This window comes from Chionomys nivalis, chromosome 4 (assembly GCF_950005125.1).
Source record: "Chionomys nivalis chromosome 4, mChiNiv1.1, whole genome shotgun sequence".
NCBI lineage: Eukaryota > Metazoa > Chordata > Mammalia > Rodentia > Cricetidae > Chionomys > Chionomys nivalis.
In genome coordinates, this window is record NC_080089.1 from 93186414 (window position 1) to 93207351 (window position 20938).

At 43.5% G+C, this 20938-nt stretch overlaps 1 protein-coding gene across 1 annotated transcript in view; it reads right to left on the reverse strand.

Annotated features, from left to right (window-relative positions):
- Positions 1 to 12279: 12279 nt before the first annotated feature.
- Rasa2 (RAS p21 protein activator 2) overlaps positions 12280 to 20938 on the reverse strand; it is a 107828-nt gene continuing 99169 nt past the window's right edge. Inside the window, exons 20-24 of the mRNA XM_057767331.1 lie at positions 20558 to 20640; positions 19592 to 19800; positions 18356 to 18459; positions 17664 to 17850; positions 12280 to 15854 (exon numbers count right to left, since the gene is read on the reverse strand). Of these exons, the coding sequence (XP_057623314.1) occupies positions 15824 to 15854; positions 17664 to 17850; positions 18356 to 18459; positions 19592 to 19800; positions 20558 to 20640 (614 nt within the window). The 3' untranslated portion in view covers positions 12280 to 15823. The remainder of the gene's footprint in view (positions 15855 to 17663; positions 17851 to 18355; positions 18460 to 19591; positions 19801 to 20557; positions 20641 to 20938) is intronic.

Below are 20938 nucleotides of genomic sequence, written 5' to 3' on the forward strand. Positions count from 1 at the left end.
CCTCCTTCCTCCAAGAAGGCCACACCTCTTAATCTTTCCCCCAAACAGTCCCATCAACTAGGGACCAAGCATTCAAATATATGACCTTATGGGAGCCATTTTTTATTCAAATCACCATATAAGGCTTCCACGTGGATGCCAGAGGACAATTTTGTGGAGTTGGTTTTCTTCTTCCACATTCCCTGTGGATTCTGGGCATCAGACTCAGGTCATCAGGTCTGTGTGGCAGATTTACCCCTAACCATCTCAGGCAGCCTGAGTTTCAGTTTTGCCAGACGAGAACATTCCGGAAACAGTTGTTTGACTCTGTGACTAATAATGTGTGCTCAACACTACTGACTTGCACGTTCCAAAGTGGTCGAAGTGATAAATGTGGTGCTGTGTGTATTCTACCATAAAAACCGTAAAATGGTACTGGCACCACGTATGGGCTCACAACCATCTATCCCAGGGGTTCTGGCGCCCTCTTCTGGCCGTCACAGAATACTGCGGACATGCCATACACGCAGGCTAAACACCCGTGTACACAAAAGAAAAATAAAATTAAAAACCTAAGATATCCATCAGAGTACTGAGTGGCTTTTGCACTGGGGTTGACTAGCCCTCTCATGGAATACTGAATCTGCCTCAGGCCTCACTAGCACACAGATGGCCACACCTTCCACGTGGTCAGACAACGAACCCACAGGGCCCCCGGACAATATTTGCTTCTCAGCAAACGAAAAAGCAGAAGTAAACTTGGACACACAGCACGAGCATCCGTGGTTTTCAATGGAAGAAGCTGCTGTGCAGACGGGGCCCCTCCCCTTTCCTTCCTTCCAAGGATGAGGGAGTTAATTTCTTGCTCCATCCCTGCCTCCCCCCAACCCCGTCATGGTTTTTTTGGAGTGAAAATTGTCAGGACCTCGCCGCTCCATCTCGTGCTCTCTGCTACTTTTTTGGGAAGGGATTCTCAGCTAGCTGGTGCTTTTCTGGCTCCATGACAAGTTGCATTGTTTTCTATAAAAAGCTCACTCACCAGCTGCAGAGCAAAGGACTACAAGATGTCAGCTGTGCATCACGTGGGCCTTTAGAGAACTATCTGGATGTGGATAATCTTCAAGTGGGATTGTGGAAAATATTCTTCAAACAGTTTGAAGAGGAAAAACTAAATAGGAGCTCGGTCGGTCCAGCGCAAACACGCGCCGCTGAGAACGGAAGGCGCCCTGAGAGGCTGGGAGGCCTCTGGCTGCCCGCGGAGCTGAAGCAACGTCCATTTGAGAGCCACAGAATTCCTCTGCCTCTCTCAGCCCCTTTGTCATCTTTGAGTCCTGCCAGATCTTACGTCTACCAGTGTGAGAGCTGAAGTTTTGAAATGTCGTCGCAGCGTGGCGATAAACATTTGAAGGCAAGGCTATTTCTGGTTAGTCATAGATGCATCCGTTACAGAAAATTTCAGAACTAAATAAGCATAAACAAAATTCACTTGTAAACCCACTGGCTAGAAATGGTCCCGGTTTGACATCTCAAGAGGACAGCTCTCACATCCTGTTATAAATTCTGGTCACCTGCCATGCTGTATTTTCCTGACATTATTTTACCCTCTGTAAAATGGGTTTAATAATTCTGCTCAGAAGTCATGTAGGAGTTAAATAAGACATTGGTTGTAAAATGCTCGGCCTGGCAGACAGGTTCAATAATTACTCAATAACACTGAGGCCGTCATTCTCCATCCCTCAGCCTCAGAGGCAAGGGCATGCTTCACCAAGAACACACATTCCCTCCCTCCCTCCCTCCCTCCCTCCCTCCCTCCCTCCCTCCCTCCCTCCCTCCCTCCCTCCCTTCCTCCCTCCCTCCCTCCCTCCTCCCTCCCTCCCTTTCTCTGTCCCGTAATAGCGCACCACAAACCTTCATACGGGTCCACGATTCATTCCCAATCATGCCACACACACGAATGTGCACACACAGACATACCACACCCGTGTTACTGACATACAGTAAACGAAGCAAACTTAAATGTATAATCTGACAGATACTGACGTATGAACCATCAGCGAGACCAAAAGGGAAGAAAAGCATCTTCCTTCTTGAGGATAGTGGTGAGCTTTTGTAATCTTAGGCCTGGGGAGGCTGAGGCAGGAGGGTTACTGTGAGTTTGAGGCCAACCTGGGGCTATACAATGAGTTGGAGACTAACCTACGTTACACAGCAAAACCTTGTCTCAAACCAAACCAAACCAAAACAACAACAAAACAATAACAAAGATCCCAAAAAGAATAGAAAAGAGATACTTTCATCTGTCCTGGATTTTATGGCCCAAGACCCCTAAGACAAAAGGTTAATAGGACAGAGCACACATGTACTTAATACAAACTGTGAAAACAGCATGCAAGACTCTATAAGGCAAAGAGGATGCAAAGAATGAGTTAAACGCACACATGTGCACACTTTTTTTTTTTTTTTTTTTTTTTTTGGTTTTTCGAGACAGGGTTTCTCTGTGGTTTTGGAGCCTGTCCTGGAACTAGCTCTTGTAGACCAGGCTGGTCTCGAACTCACAGAGATCCGCCTGCCTCTGCCTCCCGAGTGCTGGGATTAAAGGCGTGCGCCACCACTGCCCGGCTTTTTTTTTTTTTTTTTTGACATGTGCACACTTGAAGAGTGCACACTGGCTGACTGATGTACAACAAATGGGCACGTGCAGTCTGGCGTGTGTGTGCATTCACACACACACACACACACACGCACGCACGCACGTGCGCACGCAAAGGCCAGAAGGGGTCATCAGACATACTGAGCTGAGGTCACAAGTGGCTATAAGTGTACCCCACATGGGTGCTAGGTTCTGAACTCTAGGCCTCTGGCAGAGAAGCTTTTTTGCTTGTTTATTTTGTTTTGTTTTTCCAAGGCAGGGTTTCTCTGTGTAACAGCCCTGGCTGTCCTGGAACTCTCTTTGTAGACCAGGCCAGCCTTGAACTTACGGAGATCTGCCTGCCTCTGCTTCACGTGGGATTAAAGGCAGAGAAACAATCATTCTTAACCGTGGAGCCTCTAGCCCGCAGACCCTCCTCTGTGATTTCCTGTCCTGAGGTCTAGGGCAGGGCCTCCTACTTGAGGGCTCATCGCCTGCTTCAAGGGAGGAGGCAGTCGGCCAGGATGACCTTCTTGTTTCTGCCATTTGATCAAATCCCTTCAACCTGAAATACTTCATCAGCCAACATGCTGTATTTGGGGGTAGCATGTCTGGAAGGAACCTTATCCAAACAGTACAATAAACCGGTGAGCATGTCCACCACCCCAGAAGTTTTTGTGCTCCTTTAAAAAGCCCCCTGTCCAGGTTTCCTACTGCCCCTCCCTGGCCACTGTTCTCCCCCTCCCACTCTCCTCCCTGTCACATCTCCTCCTCCCCCCTGCCCCCCCCCCCCCCCGCTACTCCCTCCCACTGCTCCTCTCCCCCTGCTCCCCCCACTGCTCCTCCCCCCTGCTCCTTCCTCCCCTGCTCCTTCCCTCCCACTGCTCCTCCCTCCCACTGCTCCTCTCCTCCTGCTCCCCCCCACTGCTCCTCTCCCCCTTCTCCTCACCCCCGCCACTGCTCCTCCCCTTCACTGCTCCTCCCCCACTGCTCCTCTCCCCCTTCTCCTCACCCCCGCCACTGCTCCTCCCCTTCACTGCTCCTCCCCCACTGCTCCTCCCCCCCCACTGCTCCTCCCCTACCCTGCTCCTCCCTGGCTGCTGCTCTGCTCTCCGTTTGCACTTTAGAATACACAGCAGAACCCACTTACCAGGACTGTGTTCTGCCCAGCTACTTGCACACAACAGGCTTTTGTGGGGCACTTCTGCTGTTGCCTAGACCTCTGTCCATTTTTTTTCTGTTTCTGAGTGGTACCCCAGTACTGGATTTGGGCTGTTTCACCCCCTCCCCAGGAGTAACACCAAAGCCTCGGTATTATCATTCCTTCCTTCCTTCCTTCCTTCCTTCCTTCCTTCCTTCCTTCCTTCCTTCCTTCCTTTCTTTCTTTCTTTCTTTCTTTATCGAGACAGGGTTTCTCTGTGTAACCTTTATCCTGGCTGTCCTGGAACTCTCTCTGTAGACCAGGCTGGCCTCAAACTCACAGAGATCCACCTGCCTCTGCCTCCTGAGTGCTGAGGTTAAGGGCTTGAGGGCTTGTGTCTGGCCAGATATTTCATTTGAAAAAGAATCTAGCTGGAAATATGGCTCAGTGGTGGAGCGCTAGCCTGGCATGCAGAGTCGTGGTTCAATGCCCAGTACCTAAAAACAAACAAACATTTTTTAGGGAATGCAGTCAGACTGTAGGAATGGCTGGTGGTTTGGTGAAAACAGAGATTTGAGGTTAGTACATTTCTGAGGTGTTGCTGGGGCCACCTGGGGATGGAGCGGGGTGAAGGAGGCACTGCACCTGTGCTCTGGATGCAGGCCTGGCTCACTAGACCCCACATCTGGAGCAGTGAAGGAGACAGCACTGGAACACCCGAGGCAGTGAAGCAGGTGGGGGCCCCCAGAGGGTTAGAGGGGTCTAGGGGAGCTGGGCTGCTGGTAGGCAAACTCTGTTCCCACCCACTTTCTGGCTGTTGGTAATAAAACTGTCTGAGCTTTAGTTGTACAGGGTCTGTGTGCAGCTATGCTCTTGTTTCTCCCCGTCCAATCTCGAAGACATTCATCCTTACAAACACCCTTCATCTCTAGTCTCTTTCTCCAGAAAGAAATCCAGAAGCTTAGAAGGTGGTGCAAGCCTGTAATCCTAGCACTAGGGAAGGTCACGAGTTCTAGGCCAGCTGGGGCCACATAGAGAAAGAGACCCTGTGTCAAAAAAGCTAAAAACAAAGAATAAAAGCAAACCAAGAATGTAGTGGGGGACTACTGGCTTCGGGGTCAATTTTCTTGCTGATTATGCTCCTGCCTTTCTTTTTCTGCAGAGATGGGGATTTGAACCCAGGGCTTTGCACATGCTGGGTAAGCACTGACCTGTATCTGCAGGCCTCACCATGCTCTTCCCTGAACTGTTCCACTTTCTGTGACTTCACCATAGCCCAAGGAACCCTTCTCGCTTGCATTAAATGCATATCATGCAGGTCAACAGAAATTGTAGGTGAGAAGTTTCTGGCAGCCATCGCCTGGCTCCGCAGGCGAGAATCCACCCAGAGGGACCGCTCGAGAAAAGACTGGAAGTCTATGAGTCCACAGCCAACCTGCTTCTCTCAGTTCCTCCTTGTAGCAAATAAAGAATGGGGAAAGTGAGCACAGAAAATACACTGCCATTTGAGGCTGTTGGGCCAAATGCCCTCTGTCAAGACTGCCTTTCCCACTAGCTGACCTTGCATTTTATTGAGATGCAAGATGGCTGTAGTCTTGACACCTACAAATGTAAGGATTTATGCACTGAGGTCTTAATTAGAAGGGAATGTCTACTTTATTTACCAGTTATCGCCTCACTCTTCCTCTGGGGCAGGGCTTCAGCCCCAGGGTTCTATAATCTTGTACAGAATATTTCCACCATTACGAAGCTCCCTCAAAAATAAATAAATATCAGCAGTCCCACAGCTGTTTCCTTATTTGCTGAAGGTGAAAGAAGATAAGCATGCTTACTGTGATTCACAATATTTGTGTAAAGGGCCCCCCACACTAGAGCTGCCCTGAGTACGCTTAACAATAATATTTGGGGAACTTTAATTTCTTATCTTGGATGGGTCCTCGCCACATGGACACAGCTTCAGCCTTTTCTCTCTGTGTTGATATCTCCAGAGTCAGAAGAACCTGTGCTTCCAGGAATTGCCTTCCCCCAGTGGGACGACATGGACAAGGCTGGGTTCCCTCCTCACTGGGTAATCAAGTAGAGGCCGCTTGCCCATGATCTGCTACCCACGGCCACCTTTCCAGACCAGTTAAGCAGGCCGCATGCAGGGGCTCTTCAACTTGAGCCTCTGAACCCCTGGACGGAACATTACAGAGGTTCTCGCTGAACCCTCTGTTGACCCAGGGTGCCTGGGTTGGTTAGAAGGGCGGATCCTCTAGTTAAGTGCCCAGGTACTGCTGGGGCCCCACTTTGAGAACAACTAGCCTACGTTATCTTCCCAAAGCTCCACAATTCTAAGTCACGGCTGGGAAACTGGCTTACGAAGGTTGGGAAGGGACTTGTTTGCAGTTGAATAAAGTTACTCTAGGCCAGGTGTGGAGGCAGGGGCAGAAGCAGGAGGATATCTGTGAATTTGAGACTAGCCTAGTCTACATGATGAGTTCCAGGTTAGCCAAGCTCATTTAGTGAGACCCTGTCTCAATAGATAAATAATAAACAAACAAATAAGCAGGCCCCATTGGCGAGTTCCTAGGTGTTGGGCACAGGCCCATACTCAGGCCATCATCTGTATGGTCTGACACTTCTTAGGAAAGACCCAGATTCAGGAGCGGTTTATGTAGATTCTGTGGCTGGCTGTACTGGTTAAGCTTTGGGGTGTTTAAGCATGGTGCGTAAGACTGAGCTAGAGAAAGGTGGTGGTCTGGGAAGGTGTCCACAGGCTGCTGGGTCCTCAGAGCTTGGGGAAGGCTCTGTTAGTGAACGAAGTGTTGGTTACATTTCGGCTGAGGGCCTGGGGACAAGCGCACATGTCCAGCATGCACCATTACGAACGGAGCTGAGCAGAGTGTAGGGAAACGCCTATGAGGACAGCTTCCCAGCCGGCAGCCCAAGGCCAGGGGGATCAGCCCCATTATGGCATGGTTCTGGAAGCACTGTGCCACTCTCAGGGCCCACAAGGGCTCACCTCGGCAACCTAAGCCCAGAGCTGCCACCCAAAGCATGTGTCACCACCAATGTCAGGCTGTGGCTCATGTCCCAGGTTACTGATGCCTGGTGTGACTGTCCTCCATATTTCCTACTGGGCCCACTCACACCTCAGAACATCCCTGGGTTGTCCAGTGTTAGGTGGTGGCTTTGAGCTGGGCTGTAGGTTAGACCCCTTGCAAGAGCTAGCCCACAAGCTGAATTCCACTCCTGTATTTAGTTTCCTCATTCCTGCTCCGTGCCTCTTTAGGCATCTCCCATTTGGGGGGTGGACAGTGGGGCTGATAGCATCCCCCATTGGGGACAACAGCACCAAGTGCCTTGTGGTTCTGTGAAGCCTTACACTCGGGCTTCTGCTGCGGGCTTTTCAGTTTTCCTGGAACCAGACGTGTCTTTTAACGTTTCTGACATCTTTGTCAACAATCATAGCGTTATAATTTCATGAGTTTATTTTTGAGCCTTTATCTCATTGGTCTACATTTGTTTTGTGCCAAGCTCCATGACGGTTTGGTTGCTATGGTGCAATTGCGGAACGTGAAACGGAGCATCATTTCTGCAGCATTGCTTCTCTTTGCTTCACATTGCTCTGGCTATTTGGGAATTTTGTTTACATTTGGGACCCCGCCCCCCATTCCTGGGAAGAGTCTCACTGGAATTTTAATAGGGATTGTGCTATGCAATAAGAAATCAGTAAGATGTCCATTTCTACAATAGAGACTCTGATCCATGAATATTAATATTACCTTTTTCTTACATTCCCCCCCCCCTTTTTTTTTTTTTTTTTTTTTTTTGTTTTTTTTTGTTTTTGTTTTTTGAGACAGGGTTTCTCTGTGGCTTTGGAGCCTGTCCTGGAACTAGCTCTGTAGACCAGGCTGGTCTCTGATGGAGGTGGGTCTTGTATTAATCTGTTACTTTCATTGGTTAATTAAAAAAGAAATTGCCAGCCGGGCGGTGGTGGCGCACGCCTTTAATCCCAGCACTCGGGAGGCAGAGGCAGGTGGATCTCTGTGAGTTCGAGACTAGCCTGGTCTACAGAGCTAGTTCCAGGACAGGCTCCAAAACCACAGAGAAACCCTGTCTCGAAAAACCAAAAAAAAAAAAAAAAATAAAAAAAAAAAATAAAAATAAAAAAGAAATTGCCTAGGCCCATTTGATAGGCCAACCCTTAGGTGGGTGGAGTAAACAGAACAAAATGCTGGGAGAAAGAAGCTGAGTCAGGGAGTTGCAATGATTCTCCCACTCCAGACTGAGGCAGGTTAAGATCTTTCCTGGTAAGCCAGCTCGTGGTGCTACACAGAATATTAGAAATGGGTTAGATCAATATGTAAGAGCTAGTCAGTAAGAGGCTGGAACTAATGGGCCAGGCAGTGATTAAAAGAATACAGTTTCCGTGTAATTATTTTGGGTAAAGCCATGTGGGCAGCCGTGTGCTGGGGACGCAGCCCCACCGCTCATATTACAACAGGTCTCGAACTCACAGAGATCCACCTGCCTCTGCCTCCCGAGTGCTGGGATGAAAGGCGTGCGCCACCACCGCCCAGCTTATATTCCCTTTCTTATGGCTCTGGTCAAGCATCGTTTTGAAGCAAGAATAATGAGAATGGACATGCTTATCTCACTCAGTTTTTCCCCATTTAGCATGCGGGTAGCTATGGGTCTGTCGTATACTGCCTGCTACATTCCTTCTTCACTCGGTTTGAAACCTTTATCATCAACATGTGTAATTCTGTTAAAGGTTCTTCTGCACCAACTGTTCCATCTGTGTTATATTACACTGGCTAATTTGTATATGTTGAACCATCTTTAATTTCTCAAATGAGACCAATTCGGTCATGGTATCTGACCTTTTAAAATATATGTGTATGTTTATATGTGCACATACATGCACATGATTAAATGTAGCTCTAGTTGGCCTTGAACTAAGTAATTGAAGACGACCCTGAACCTAAGTGTTGGGATTACAGGCATGTGCCACAAAGCCTGACTATCTGCAATTTTTTTGAGTGTTTTCACATCAGTTTCTTGGCTCTTTTCATCTCTATAAAATTACGATGCTGACTAAGCTACTTCCGCTCACCGCCCTTTCTTCTCTCAGTTCCATCTCCACTGGCAGGTTCTGCTCTGCCTCTTTTCAGCTATGGACTCCATGATGCATTTGAGAATCCATCTAAGACTAGGGCTCCCTAACTTTGAAGACAACATGGTTCAGGATAGTGTTGAGAAGTGTACTGGAGTTGAAAGGAAATGTTGTTTCTGCTCCAAAGAACTCTTCCTCATTGAGTAAAATTCACACATCTAAGACTGAACTCCACCTCAAAAAACAAAAAAGAGGCAAAAAAGTTCAAAAAACCTGGAACAATGACATTCTTAAACAGAAGGCACAACACATACTTTTAAAAAAAACATTTATTTCATTTATATGTGTACTCTATCTTCATATACACCTTTATGCGAGAAGAGGGCATCAGATCCCACTAGAGATGGCTGAGAGCCACCATGTAGCTGCTGGGAATTGAACTCAGGACCTCTGAAGAGTAGCCAATGCTCTTAACTGCTGAGCTCTCTCGAGGCCTCAGCAAAACACACTTAATAGAGGTTTAAATAAGTTCCACCTTCTCAAATGTCAGTACATACAGGCCTCACAATCCAGTGCCACACTGTCCCCAATTAAGTCCCATGATGCAATGACATACTATGCATGAGCTTTTTAGTCAACGTTAGGCCCAAAGTTGTTGTCCCCGACCGCATGGCTGTGCAGGTGACGATATCCTAAACAGGACTTTGGTTGGGTAAACAAGGATGGTAATTGGGTAAACAGAGAGCTAAAAGTGGGTTTCTATTAATCAGGAATCTCTTTAATCTTGCCCCCAAAGGTCAACTACCTCCAAGGGCATCTGGCTTCCTGTTAATATAACAGTCTGTACCAGTTCAGACACCCACCCTGTTAACTGTCATATAAAAAAGCTTTCCTTTTTGCTCTTCTTTCTGCTCTTCCCCCATCTCCCACATGGCTTTGGCAGTTGATTCTCAACAAACCTTTCTTTCTACCAATGGTGGTCAGGCTCAGTGGCTGCACTGCACCCTCACTAGTTTGGTGCTGAAACCCTCGCCCTAAAAGCCACCAAAGACCAGAACTCAAGTGAAGATGCATACGAAAAATTAAGATCAAAGGATACAATATCCAATCATCCAGAACAGTCATCGTATGAAGAGCTCACAGAGAAGTGTGGCACTTGGCACTTATGTGGAGCAGAAAGTGGCTCTACCTGGCTTTAGGCCTTTTCCATTCTGGAGTCATGTAGGTTGGAAAGAAAAATTCAAAGTATGGCTCCTCTCCTTTAAAGAACAGTGTGTCTAATCAGGAAGAAGGGTTAGTTATGGTGGTGTATACTTTGATATTTATTGAGCTTACCTTTTTCTCTGCTCCCCTCCCCCTTTCAACCTTCCCCCAAGGTCCCCATGCTCCCAGTTTACTCAGATCTTGTCTTTTTTTTTACTTCCCATGTAGATTAGATCTATGTAAGTCTCTCTTAGTGTCTGCATTTTTGTCTAAGATCTCTGGGATTGTGGTTTGTAGGCTGGTTTTCTTTGCTTTATGTTTAAAAACCATCTATGAGTGAGTACATGTGATAATTGTCTTTCTGTGTCTGGGTTACCTCACTCAAAATGATGTTTTCTAGTTCCACCCATTTTCCTGCAAAATTCAAGCTGTCATTATTTTTTTCTGCTGTGTAATACTCCATTGTGTAAATGTACTACATTTTCCTTATCCATTCTTTGGTTGAGGGCCATTTAGGTTGTTTCCAGGTTCTGACTATGACAAGCAAAGCTGCTATGAACAAAGTTGAGCACATGTCCTTGTGACACAATTGAGCATCATTTGGATATATACCCAAAAGTGGTATTACTGAGTCTTGAGGATGGTTGTTTCCTAATTTTCTGAGAAATCGCCACACTGACATCCAAAGGGGTTGTACCAGCTTGCATTCCCACCAGCAATGCAGAAGTGTTCTGGTGGTGTATGCTTTTAAAACCAGAATCGGGAGAGCAGGAGGATCCGGAGTTCAAGGTCAACCATGGCTACATTAAGAATTAAGAAAACTAAAACCAACCAACCAATCCTTGCCCTGAGAATAAACTATTAGAAAGAATACTGGGGCTGAACAGTGGTGGCACACACCTTTAATCCCAATACTAGAGAGGGAGAGGCAGGCAGATCTCTGAGGCCAGCCTGGTCTACAGAGCTAGTTCTAGGACAGTCAGAGCTATTACACAGAGAAACTGTCTCGAGAAAAACCAAAATTTAACAACAAAAACCTGGTATTTATTACAAATTTTTGTCCACACATGGCTAACATGGGTGACTCAGACACCTCCCCCGATTCTTCGCTAACCTTAAACTCCCAGAGTCACAGGGGTTGTTGTATTTAGGGGTGCTAAGGAAAAGATCTTAAGATGTGCTTCTCCTGTGTAAGTCATCTCTAGCCTAGTCTTAGGTGCTTCTGATATGTAATTATTTTTTGGTTTTTCGAGACAGGGTTTCTATGTGGTTTTGGAGCCTGTCCTGGAACTAGCTCTTGTAGACCAGGCTGGCCTCGAACTCACAGAGATCCACCTGCCTCTGCCTCCCAAGTGCTGGGATTAAAGGTGTGCACCACCACCGCCTGGCTGATATGTATTCTTGAGGTAACTTGTCAGTGCAGAACATGGCCAAATGCTAACGTCCAGATGGATGAGGTGCCGGGGATATAGAGATGGGAAGCTATGGGTACTTACAGGGGTCAGTGTAGGATCTGAATTGCCAAAGACCTTACTGCTGTTCTGCTGTTTTCTCTTTTTAAGAGCAAACAGGCCTTCTTTTTATTATATCTATCTATCTATCAATCTATCTATCTATCTATCTACCTATCTATCTATTGATCGATCGATAGATAGATAGATAGATAGATATAGATATATTTTGTATTTTTCGAGACAGGGTTTCTCTGTAGCTTTTTGGTTCCTGTCCTGGAACGAGCTCTTGTAGACCAGGCTGGTCTCGAACTCACAGAGATCCGCCTGCTTCTGCCTCCCGAGTGCTGGGATTAAAGGCGTGCGCCACCACCGCCCGGTCTTTATTTTATATTTTTATTTTTTTATTTCTCCTACAGGAATTCTACAAACAGGCCTTCTTTAGAAACTCTAGCAGGCTCAGTTGTGAGCTGCTTGCCCAGACACGAGTGGAGTATTCTCCCCATGCCTCCCTTCAGGAGGGAGGGAGCTGCACTGAGGAGCACTGCAGGTCACAGAGAGAAGTCTGCTGAACAGATACTAACAATTAAGAATGAGGCCTGGTCAAGTGTAGGCAAAGCACAGGAGCTTCCCAGCTGTTGCTGCTGCTGGAGTCTTCCTGTAGCACATCACCCACAGACAGGCAAGGAGCACAATATTTAAGTGTAAGTAAGACCTCACAAAGAACAGACAGGCTTCTTGTACTTTATTTGAGTTATTTCCAAACAACAGTTACAAAAGGTTTTAATTTTTATAATACTCTTTATAAGAAAATAAAATTTAAATAAAAATACATCCTCAATAATACAATATGGTTACTCAAATTCACTATTTACGTTTTGATAACTTACATTTTCAAACTAGACACTGTAAAAACCAGTATTTACTACCAACTTATTAATCTCCAGGTTAGAAATGGAAGCGGATAGCATCAACCAGGATCAGTGAGTCAACTCTAGAATGAGTTTTGTATCTGTCGTGTGTGTAAGGACACTAGCGAGCACGGCCGAGTCTGTCTTTACAAGCTATTCAACAGCATTAGAAGGTGTGTTCATTTAAATCTGTTTTTTTAAAACATGGCTTAAATGAGCTTTTCCAGTAGAATGAAACCAGGCCTTGGAAACACAAACAAAAGCCAGAGTCATCAGTCATGTGATGCTTCCTGTTGGTAAAATGAGAGCCCAGTTTTGGCTCTTCACTATTACCTGTGAAATTAGAAACATGTTTCTTTGGTAAACAAAATAGCTTGATTTGATTAAAACCTTTGCTACTGTCCATTGTCTTATCAGATGGTGATTAAAACAAAGTGAAACAAAACATACAATATATTACCACACTCTGAGTGGATGGACACAGCTCCAGGAAGCTCACAGCTAGTGAGCATCTATGGTAAGAGATGGTAAGAGGGTTAAGAGTCCCCCTATCATCTTCTTCGGTCCTTTCTGGGGTTTCCAGGTTTTAGGGAGAGGTGAGCTGCCATATATATATATATATATATATGGGATTCCAAATGCTCTTTGTAAAAGGCAGAGAAAGGAGATCATGGAGTTAAGACTCAAAAGTACTCAAGAGCACAGCAAAGGAGAAGGTTCTTAGAAGAGCCTTGATTGTCCAAAAGGTCCCGTGACATCACTTCTGACTGGAAAAGACTTAATCTAAGGAAAATTAGTTATATATTTCTTTTTTACATTGTGCCAAGCTATCTAATTAATTCTAGTCAATTTGGCTGTTTAAAGGGTTACGTCAATAATAGAACTAGGAGACTGAGCTCTCAAGAGTTATACATGTACATAGCTTTGGCCCTTTTAATCCTATGCTCTTTAAACATATTTATGATTGGAGTTTGATATTAGAAATGTTAGGGGTGTTGGATGTGGTGCACGCCTTTAATTCCAAGATTTAGGAAGTGGAGGCAGAGGCAGGCGGATCTCTGAGTTCTAGGCCAGCCAGGGATATGTAGTGAGACCTTGTCTCAAAACAACAAGAAATTGTTAGGAAATACTTCCTCTTGGGAGGAGAAAAAACCCAAACAAAATAACCAACAGAAGACTGAAAACCACGAAATCTCTCTTATCTGGACTTCATGTCCTTTTTAGGTAGACATTTCGGAGAACTAGGAATTTTAATACGAAGTTCATGAGAAATGTATTAAAATGGCTTTTTAAAAAACATCTATAACACAGTACAGTTAATGGGATCTCCTAGTCTGTCAGATTTAAAGGACTCAAGCACAGTTCAGGCCCGCCTGTGCTAACTCTTAAAAGTCTGTTATAGAATATTACTTTAAGATGTGTTACCTTTGTTTATTCTGTGAAACATTTAATAATGCAAAGATATGTCACATTCTTTTATGTTTCATTTGTTTAACTCTGTGAAGCTGTGTTACTTTGCCTCTCTAAAACACCTGATTAGCCTAACAAAGAGCTAAATGGCCAATAGCAAGGCAGGACAAAGGATAGCTGGGGCTTGTAGGCAGCGAGAATAAATAGAAGGAGAAAAGAGGAATTCGGGAAGCAAGAGAGATCAGGAGAGAGAAAAGAAGGGCTAGCCACCTAGTCAGCCAAGGAGTAAGAGTGAAAAGTAAGATTACAAAAATAAGAAGGAAAAAGCCTAGAGGCAAAAGGTTGAGGGGATAATTTAAGTTAAAGAAAGCTGAAGAGAAATAAGCCAAGCTAAGGCTGGGCATTGTAAGTGATAATAAATCTCCATGTGATTAATTTGGGAGCTGGATGGCAGGCCCCTCAAAAGAGCAAAGAGTAAAAACAACCAACAACAAAAGTCATTTAGAAAAATACATTTTTCAATCATGATTTCTTTTTATGGGACAACTCTGTGTTAAAAATCTTTAAAAATAATTACCTAATAACAATGTAAAAACAATTACCTAGCAACAACATAATTGGCAAATATATTCTGAATTACAGCTTAAGATCAACGAAATAGAACATCACAGCTAGTTAGACTTAACCAACAAGTCACATTTCAACAGGAACATATGTAAATACCCCAAGGTTCAAAGTACCACACTTAGAAAATGCTCTGAATTAAAAAAGACAAGTAAGTACCATGGTTTTAATACTGATGAAGCCAAGCGCATCACTCCTCTCCAGGGTGGCACTTGCTTCAACTGCTTATTTATTGTTACTATTTTCAGGACCCAAGTAGAGTAAGGAAAAACAGGATTTCAACAGCTGCTGAACCTAATTCCATTTGGTTAGCAGGCAATAAGGAAACAGCAATAAAATATAAACATTTTCAGAAAAGCATTGTTCTAGGCTTAAACACTGATCATTTAACTGATCATAAAAGACAGATACCATGGAGTATCTAAACTACAATCTGGAATGTGCCAGATTATTAAAGTGCGCCAAGTGACAGTTCTCGAGTTAGAGCAGGACCTAACACTGTACGCAGGGAGGGAGGGAGGGCATCTTTACACGCCCTTACTACGGCGTGAACAGCAGGCAAGGTCAAGTGATTCCTCACCACCTTCACTATTCTCTTCTGGTTGGGAAGAGAAGCCTTTAGGAATAATGTTAAACTGAATTCTCAAATTAAGAAATTGAGTACCTGATATTTAAAACAATGAAAAACATTTTAGTGGTCTCATTTTATTTCCTCTGCCATCACTCATTTCAAATGTAAACATGGTGCACACAGGAGCACATATTCCCTGACATCTACCTGAGCACTCTTACACCTGTGACAGACAGAACATCCGCCAACACTCAAGGGTGTTCTGAGGTCTTCATCTCTGTCTCCATAACCCTCAACGGCTAGTACATCAAAGGAAAAAAGTTTTTGTTTTTTTCTTCTTTTTCCTTTTTAGAGACGGAGGGTCCAGATGAACTCAATGAAAGTTCAGAACTGACAATGAACTGGGTTTTCTAGTAAAAGACGATGTTGGCAGTACAGAGCAGGCACTAACGGTAGTGAAAATGAGTCCACACAACAGAGACTACAAGTAGAGATGGCTTCTTACTATGAAGTGCTCCCTTTATCACAAGCTTCTTAGGAACCTTCCTTAGAAAGATTCTTTCCATCAAAAGAAGCTGCAATGATATGGATTTGAAGGAAATCATGGGTTTCAAATTCTCTAGTAATAAAATCATGGATATCAGAATTCCCAAACAGTTCATTTCAACCATTAAATATTAAATACATTGTGAAAGCAGGTGTCATCAAAGCCAATGTCTGCTCTTACATAGTATGAACAAAATTGGGTGAATTAAAAACTTCATGAAAAGGAATATTTTCCAGTTCTCCATCAGTTGATCAAACTATGATATTTTCCCAACAATTGGATTATCCCTACGAAACAGGAAAAGAAAAATGCTCTTTAAAAATATACAAATTAAAAATGTGACATATACAGAACCCATCAAGCACTTCTAATTTTCCTTGATCTTTCATCTACTGAGTCTTGCTTTATTAATTCAGCAAGTATTACAGATCACTTACTACATTTAGGTACTACTCTAGAAGCTAAAGGTACAGTACTGAACAAGACAGACACATAACTCACAGAGCTCACGTGATGGTATAGGAAAGGAAAATAAACAAAATACTTAGTATAAGAGGGTTTGATTGTTCATTGCATTGCTGTCCCCCTCACCGCCCCCCAGTGCTGAATGCTAGTCAACCACACTAACACCAAGCTGTTTTCTCAAGTCCCTTCTCTCGCCAATTAAAGAAAGAGAGCAGATGTGTGAAGTAACACTACGAGGGTCAGTAAGCAAGAGGACCACCAGCAGTTGAACTGGGCACGGCATGGCATGCACACATGATGAGGCACCCCCCCCCACCCCAAGACAGGGCTTCTCTGTACAACGGCCTGGATATTCTGGAACTTGTTTTGTAGACCAGGTTGGCCTTGAACTCTGCCTGCCTCTGCCTCCTGAGTGCTGGGATGGGATTAAAGGTGTGCGCCACCATGCCTGGTGGGGAGGTCCTATTTAAGGATGGTCAAGCCTTGGCTAGGAACTTCAAATGGGTGCAGGAAAATTAGAAAACTCTTGTTGGAAGAGATTCAATGATACTAATGAATGAAATGCAAAATTAGAATGTTCACAATACAATCTTTGTAATTAATGTACAAAGCTTTCTGTTCAGGAAGAATGTACTTATACAAATAAAACTGATTCTTCTTATTCAGAAATACAAAAACACTACCTGATACAATTTTCAAAGACTATTTAAAAGAGTGCAACAGGGGTTCAAAGTCTCCCACTAACGGTGTGGGGTCTTGGGCAAGACATTCATTTTTCTTGTACTTAAGTTTTCTTTGTATAAAGTGGGAAGGAAACCATGGTAGACTGGTATGAGCGCAAGGACGGAGGAACATACACTCTGGAAAATACTGTTATGTGCTGGTCCTACCCACTGTGTTCCTAGCAGTGCCCTGGCTGCACTGGAGTTCTTCATATCAGGGAGGGCTGGAGGTTACTCTAGACAAGCTTCTTTTCTCTCAGTAGGGAAGAAATAGTTTTTTTTGTTTTCTGCTTGTGGACATTATCTCAGAAAAGAAAGTGGGGCCCTGAACTACTGTGGCTCATCTGATACTGGAAGAAAAAATCTTCAAGATTTAGAGTACCTTAGTGCTATACAGTTCACAATGACAGGGCCCAGTTCTAACATTAACTGTCTGTATAAGCTTGGTATTCACTGGTGAGACTACACACTTCCCTCAGGAGTTTGTTACTGGCTTCTGGGAGTAATCTAATTAACAGGGTGTCCAATGCTGTGACGTCCTGAGAGGAACAAGCCCTCAGTACATGTCAGCTGTTGCTGTCCTTATCCATCTCATCTTCTAGGTCTGAGATGAAGCACTTGGAATCAACTCTCAAATGCATTCATGCACTGTTAGAGCTTGCTTGTTTGGTACTCATTATAAATGTAAGGGGTTGTGAGAAATAGAGACAACAAAAACAAAAAAGAAAAAACTACTAATCATTCAAACAGAGAATTACAACTGACGAAGACACTAAAAGCAGCGATGAAGTCCAGCACCAACATCATGCAACGACAGCTGAGCAACGACAGGGAGTGAGTGGCAGGGAAGCACGCACAGGAGAAAGGCTGGGCTCAGACTCGGGCAAGCAGAGGCCTGAGGATACTTACTTGCTTCCGTATTTTGCACTACTTGATCTTTTCTTTCTGTATTTCTCATGAGGCTCATCTAGCTTCTCTATGATGCTTTTTATTTGTTGAATTGTCTTAAAGGTTGTAACAGAATCCTCAATTGTGAAGTTGGAATAATCAGGCTCTTTCTGTGGCCCTTGATAGACTGCAATAGTCCCGCAAGCCTCTGTAAGGAGCAGAGAAACAGGATCAGAAAACTAAATTCCACCAATGTAATCTGTAGTATAATTAAAAATATTTTTTGATTTTTAAGGGAGAGATCTTCTTTGACTATACTGTAACAATGTTACAAAATAGAACTATCATGCTTACTTAAGAATAGTAATTTTGCTGGGCGTGGTGGCGCACGCCTTTAATCCTAGCACTTGGGGAAGGCAGGCGGATCTCTGTGAGTTCACGGCCAGCCTGGTCTACAAGAGCTAGATCCAGGACAGGCTCCAAAGCTACAGAGAAACCTGGTACTGAAAAACAAAAAACAAAAACAAAGACAAAAAAGAATAGTAATTTTACTTTATGAATACTAAGATAAATGCCCCCTTTGACAGTTTGTGAACTTCATTACCAGTAACTTAGGAAATCTATAAATATCTTCAACTTAAAAAAAAAAATCAAATAACTCAGAAATTAGTAATGAAAGATCATGGTTTTATCAAAGTAGAGCAAGACTTTACCTTCCATCTTCTGCAGCTTAAGTAAACTGAGGGTAAAAAGGGAATAAATTCTTTCTGCTTCTCTGTCTTCATCAATATCTATCTGGATGTCTGCAGGGATACCTCTATGATAAACAGGAAAAGACATTGGAAAACTTTTCTTTGTTAACACGAAAAAGATTTTTGATAAACTGAGACTAAAACTAGATTTAGAATTTTAGAAAAGGACTTCAGAAATTAGTTTCTGAGATAATTAAACAGGACCACAGGGTCTAGTTGTTACGGATTCAAGCCTTGAAGATGATTCTGAAGCAAAATCATTTTTAAAGTATTTTCTAAAGTGTATGTGCGTGTCTGTGTACGTGTGTGGGCACAGAGCCTGGAAAAGGGCATCAGATTCCCTGGAGTAGGAGTTACATACGTTTTGGAACTGAATTGGGGTCTCTACAAGAGCAGCAAGCATCCTTAACTACTCCCAGTCCCAATAAAATCATTTTTATAATGTTTGGCTCTTCATAAAACAATGCATTAATAATAAAATCTACAGGGCAACAATGGCTATTCTGTAATATCTAAAACAGAATGTTTAGTGGACTTCTGTGATACAATTTTAGATTTTTTAAATTATTTTTGATTAGCGCATGTGTGGGTGTGTGCAGGTGCCTGAGGAAGCCACGGGCATTGGAATCCTAGGAGTGAGAGAGGTAGGTAGTTGAGAGTTGCTTAATGTGGGTCCTCTGCAAGAGCAGTAAGTGTTCTTAACTGGTGAGCCATACCTCTAGCTCTTCTCTGTGCCTCGGTCAGGCTTGAGATGCTGGCTTTTCTTTTTTAATGGTGTTGATTATGCAGCAGAACACTGCTCGTATATGGCAAATGCTCTACCATTAACCTTTAATCTGACCCCTCAGATGTCCCACCTCTAGGCACGTGCAACCATTTCAGAATATTTTCATCAGTCACAAAAGAAACTTTGCACTCATTATCAGTCTCCATTCTCCTACTAATTTACAGTATGTGACTATGAATTTACTTATTCTATATATTTTTTGTGGTACTAGGACCCAACCAAAGTACTTGTGTGTGTCACACAAAAATTCTACCATTAGGTAACAACCCAAGCCCTTACAGATACCTTTTATAAAGGTATACCTTTTCAACGAATATGTGGCTTTTATGTGTAGCTATTTTTACTTAGCTTGGTTTCCTATCCATATCCACTGTATCACATATCACTTCTTTCATCAGAAAGGAACTTACGCAGTGCATGGCTTGCAGCCTGGTGTATTTTCACCGGTCTCTTGGCAGCAGAGCCAGTTCCCATTGAGATAGGCGGACGGATGAAAAGAACTGAGCCTGTTGTGGTTGCATCTGCTCACCCTGCACAGCACATCTATCCACTCATTAGCTTCCACACAGTTATTTGCTTGGACGTAGAGTGTCTTCTCTGTATGTATCACTTGGAACATCTTTATTAGTAATAAAGACAGTTAAAAAAAAAAAAAACCTTAAAATCAACACATAGTACACGAACAGAGTAAGTACTCAGAAAGAGACCTGGTTGCTTGGCTAAGTAATGGCTGCTAATGTATCTTAATGAGTTGTTACTCTCTAAGCAAGTCAGTGCCTGTGGTGGTCTGAAGGAAAATAGCCCCCAAACGGAATTAAGAGGTATGGTCTTGTTGAAGTGTGTCACTGTAAGTGGGCTTTGAGGTGGGCCTATATTCAAGCTACTCCCAGTGAGACAGACCACTTTCTGTTGCCTCCAAGGTGTAGGTCTCTCAGCTACTTCTCCAGCACACGTCTGCCTGCACACTGCCATGTCCCACCATGATGATAAAGGACGGAACCTCTAAATTGTAAGGCACCCAATTAAATGTTTTTCTTTATAAGAGTTGCTGTGGTTATAGTGTCTCTTCAAATCAATAGACACCCTAAGACAGTCTTAGCTGATGGTACTGAGCAGTAAGATATGTCCAAAGGAAGGGTCACTATCTACATAATAACGAAGCAAGGTCATTTTAGATGCAGGAGGAAGTTTGAGCAAAGACAAAGGAATGAGGAGACAGTGAGGAACAAGCATGCCATTTGACGACCGGAAGGTTCTGCACGAGTTGAGTGGCAATAGTAGACAAAGCTGGGATATTACTTAGAGACTGGAATGGCAAATATTAAAATAACATATATACAACTATTTAAAATGCTTTCAATATTTATACAACTTACATTTTTCTTGTTGAAAGAGCTTTCTTCCAGTTTTTCCACAGCAAGAATGTTTTTTACTGGAATAGTGTAAATTGCATCTTTGCCTAAATAATAAAAGATGACAAAATTAAAAGAATTACTCTAATAATTACAAAAGTAAGATGTTAATTCTGTAAGGTTAGTTCTGCTTGCTGGTAGAAGCCTATGAATATATGTAGACTTCTGAATGGTTTGTATCTAATACTATGGAACAGGAATTTTGATTGTGTTCTATAAAACGTCCTCTCCTTTTTCCATATAGATAAAAATATTTTCAAAGAAAATCATGTGAATAAATTTGTAGCCTACGTAGGAAATTATTTTCTTTTCTTTTTTTTTTTTTTTTTTTAGTTTTTCGAGACA